At 42.5% G+C, this 4,275-nt stretch overlaps 1 protein-coding gene across 1 annotated transcript in view; it reads right to left on the reverse strand.

Moving 5' to 3' along the window:
* LOC101860774 (TOG array regulator of axonemal microtubules protein 1) overlaps positions 1-4,275 on the reverse strand; it is a gene marked incomplete in the record, with an annotated part of 75,343 nt that overhangs the window by 6,188 nt on the left and 64,880 nt on the right. Inside the window, 2 exon segments of the mRNA XM_035973008.1 lie at positions 138-226; positions 3,090-3,216. Of these exon segments, the coding sequence (XP_035828901.1) occupies positions 138-226; positions 3,090-3,216 (216 nt within the window).

A 4,275-nucleotide genomic window follows, 5' to 3' on the forward strand; every position in this document is an offset into this window, starting at 1 on the left:
ACAGAAAGGACAGACAGAAAGGACAGGGACAGAAAGGACAGACAGAAAGGACAGGGACAGAAAGGACAGACAGAAAGGACAGACAGAAAGGACAGACAGAACAGACCAAACAGACAGACAAAATGGCGGGTTTGTACCTGCTTCGTATGGAGGAGTTGGAGCGACTGCCGTGACCGGAGCGGCGCGACCTGGCAGACGACAGCTCACTCGGCCGCTCACCCAGACCCTGCAATCAACAAAAGAAATCTTCTACATTCCTCTCATCCATCCCCTACAATCAACAAAAGAAATCTTCTACATTCCTCTCATCCATCCCCTACAATCAACAAAAGAAATCTTCTACATTCCTCTCATCCATCCACTACAATCAACAAAAGAAATCTTCCATCTAAATTAAGGCCTGGACACAGACACAGTTGCAGGAAAATCTGTAATGCTACACTAGTACAGGGAAAGCCTGGACAATGTAGGAGTTGCAGGAAACAATCCGTAGGAACATAGAAAAATGTCCAGGTCTCAAAGTAAATGGAGAAAATATTAATAACACCAGGTATGCAGATGACACAGTTTTAATAGCAGGCTCCGAAAAGGACCTTCAATTGCTTCTAGATACTGTTGTAACAGAAAGTGAACGTAAAGGGTTAGTGTTGAATGTAAAGAAAACAGAATGCATGGTAATATCCAAAAAAGCAGCAAATCCTCGTTGTAATCTCATTAGCAAAGGTGAAAAGATCAAACAAGTCCGGCAGTTTAAATATCTAAGATATATGATAACATCTGATGTCAAATATTCCACAGAAATAAAACAGGGAATTACAATGGCTAAGGCTAGTTTCAATAAAAACGAGCCCAATCCTGAAAAATACAAACATCTCAATGACTACCAAAATGAAAGTTCTGAAATGCTATGTATGTCCAACCCTTCTTTATGGCTGTGAAGGCTGGACAATCACTAAAGAAAGTGAAAATAAAATAGAAGCAACAGAAATGTGGTTTCTTATGAGACTGCTAAAAGAGTATCGTGGAAGGAAAAGAAATCAAATGAGGTAGTGCTTGATGAAGCCCACATGGGACGCTCAATGTTAAAAACAACCAGGAAACGACAAATGCAGTTTTTGGGACACCTGAATAGACATAAGGGTCTTGAATATCTAGCTCTCACTGGCAAAATTGAGGGCAAGCGAGGCAGGGGTAGGCCCAGAACAACATAATTAGGGAATCTAAACAAATGGGTAACAGGGAAAGATCAGGGAAACGTAGCTTTTTTGAGAGCACCTGAACAAAGAAATAAATGGAGAACCATGATCGCCGATGTCTGTGGCAGATCTGGCACTGGATGATGATGATGAAAATCTGCTAATTAATGAATGTTTTACACTTATGTAGATGTAAACACACACACACACACAAATGTACATACAATACTACCAACATAGCACACGTGGTGAAATCTTCAACAATAGGAACACAAAGAAACAGTTTTTTAGTATAGGTCCCCCACAGACACAATAGAGATCATTTAGGAGATAGACACAATAGAGATCATTTAGGACATAGACACAATAGAGATCATTTAGGAGATAGACACAATAGAGATCATTTAGGAGGTAGGAGGAACCTTTCAGGCCCAACCTGGGCGGAGAGGGATACAACATATCCTAGATGAAAAACCTGGGCGGAGAGGGATACAACATATCCTAGATGAAAAACCTGGGCGGAGAGGGATACAACATATCCTAGATGAAAAACCTGGGCGGAGAGGGATACAACATATCCTAGATGAAAAACCTGGGCGGAGAGGGATACAACATATCCTAGATGAAAAACCTGGGCGGAGAGGGATACAACATATCCTAGATGAAAAACCTGGGCGGAGAGGGATACAACATATCCTAGACGAAAAACCTGGGCGGAGAGGGATACAACATATCCTAGACGACAGACCTGGGCAGAGAGGGATACAACATATCCTAGACGACAGACCTGGGCGGAGAGGGATACAACATATCCTACACGACAGATCTGGGCAGAGAGGGATACAACATATCCTAGACGACAGACTGACAGGCTCAATAAAAATTTCTCCCCATTCAGGAATCGAACTTGGATCTCTGTTATGCGACAGTGAATCACCTAGCCGCTATACTACAGATGCTGATGATAGAAACTGTGTCGTCAGACTGTCTAAAAATAGCAAAACAAAATAAGTCTCATTTTCTTCACAAAATACTTTATCATAAATAGCAGAACAAAATATACCATGCTTCACCTTTTGCTTCAAAGTGTCCACAAAGATACCACGCTTCACCTTTTGCTTCAAAAAGTCCACAAAGATACCAGGTCTCACCTTCTGCTTCACAAAGATACCATGCCTCACCTTTTGCTTCAAAGTGTCTACAAAGATACCATGCCTCACCTTTTGCTTCAAAGTGTCTACAAAGATACCATGTCTCACCTTGAGCTTCAAAGTATCCACAAAGATACCATGTCTCACCTTCTGCTTCACAAAGATACCATGTCTCACCTTCTGCTTCACAAAGCTTCTGCTTCAGAGTATCCACACAAAGATACCATGTCTCACCTTCTGCTTCACAAAGATACCATGTCTCACCTTCTGCTTCACAAAGATACCATGTCTCACCTTCTGCTTCACAAAGATACCATGTGTCACCTTCCGCTTCACAAAGATACCATGTCTCACCTTCTGCTTCACAAAGATACCATGTCTCACCTTCCGCTTCACAAAGATACCCCGTCTCACCTTCTGCTTCACAAGATACCATGTCTCACCTTCCGCTTCACAAAGATACCATGTCTCACCTTCTGCTTCACAAAGATACCATGTGTCACCTTCCGCTTCACAAAGATACCATGTCCCACCTTCTGCTTCACAAAGATACCACGTCTCACCTTCCGCTTCACAAAGATACCCCGTCTCACCTTCTGCTTCACAAGATACCATGTCTCACCTTCCGCTTCACAAAGATATCATGTCTCACCTTCCGCTTCACAAAGATACCATGTCTCACCTTCTGCTTCACAAAGATACCCCGTCTCACCTTCTGATTCACAAAGATACCACGTCTCACCTTCTGCTTCAGAGTGTCCACAATGTCCTGAATGTTCCTCAGCGTGTTTGCCGGTAAATATTTGGTCAGCATGCGGTCAAAGTCCTGATGACTCATCAACTTGTATAGGATGGAACGACCGTAGTACCTGAAAGAAAACAGTTATACCGACTTCAGCATAAGTAATAGTAGTGTAAAGAAAACAGTTATACCGACTTCAGCATAAGTTATAGTAGTGTAAAGGAAACAGTTATACAGACTTCAGCATAAGTTATAGTAGTGTAAAGAAAACAGTTATACAGACTTCAACATTAGTAAAGGACCACCTTGACAGACAGCTCTCATTTTTTTTTAATCCGAAAAAAAGACAGCAAGAAATGTTCCGAAATTTTTTGCTCTGAAAGTGTTAATGAGTTACCAATGCGTACTGCCAAGCTTCCTAATAGGGCAAAACCACCACATGCTGCACGGAAATCCTCTGGGAATTTTAGCCAAATAGGCAGTTTATTATCGATTTGTGTGCAACACTACGGACATTCCTCAGTTAAAATTTCTGGTGCACGTCATAAACGGATGTTTGGTCTTCAACTGTGCTCATTTTGGTGGCAATATAAGCTGCCCTTTGCGCAAATTCCAGTATCACATCAACATGCCACCAACACGAAAGCTGAGGGACTTTGATCGTGCCAGAGCTATGGCATGGCTGTAAGACGGAGTTGGAGCCCGAGTAGTTGCCAGAAAACTTGCAGTGTCACACTCTGTAAATGTCTGTCTGAGGCAGTGCCATCAAGCCACTGGATCAGTCCAAGAACACCCACGTGCAGGTTGAAAAAAAGAAGACCTATCAGGGTGTTTGCAAGTGGTCCTTAAATTTTGTTGAAGTCTGTAGTACCTGAAAGAACAGTTCTAGCACCTGAAGGAACAGTTCTAGCACCTGAAGGAACAGTTCTAGTACCTGAAGGAACACAGTTCTAGTACCTGAAGGAACACAGTTCTAGTACCTGAAGGAACAGTTCTAGTACCTGAAGGAACAGTTCTAGCACCTGAAGGAACAGTTCTAGCACCTGAAGGAACACAGTTCTAGCACCTGAAGGAACACAGTTCTAGTACCTGAAGGAACAGTTCTAGCACCTGAAGGAACAGTTCTAGTACCTGAAGGAACAGTTCTAGTACCTGAAGGAACACAGTTCTAGTACCTGAAGGAACA

Source organism: Aplysia californica, unplaced genomic scaffold (assembly GCF_000002075.1).
Source record: "Aplysia californica isolate F4 #8 unplaced genomic scaffold, AplCal3.0 scaffold00948, whole genome shotgun sequence".
NCBI classification, from domain to species: domain Eukaryota; kingdom Metazoa; phylum Mollusca; class Gastropoda; order Aplysiida; family Aplysiidae; genus Aplysia; species Aplysia californica.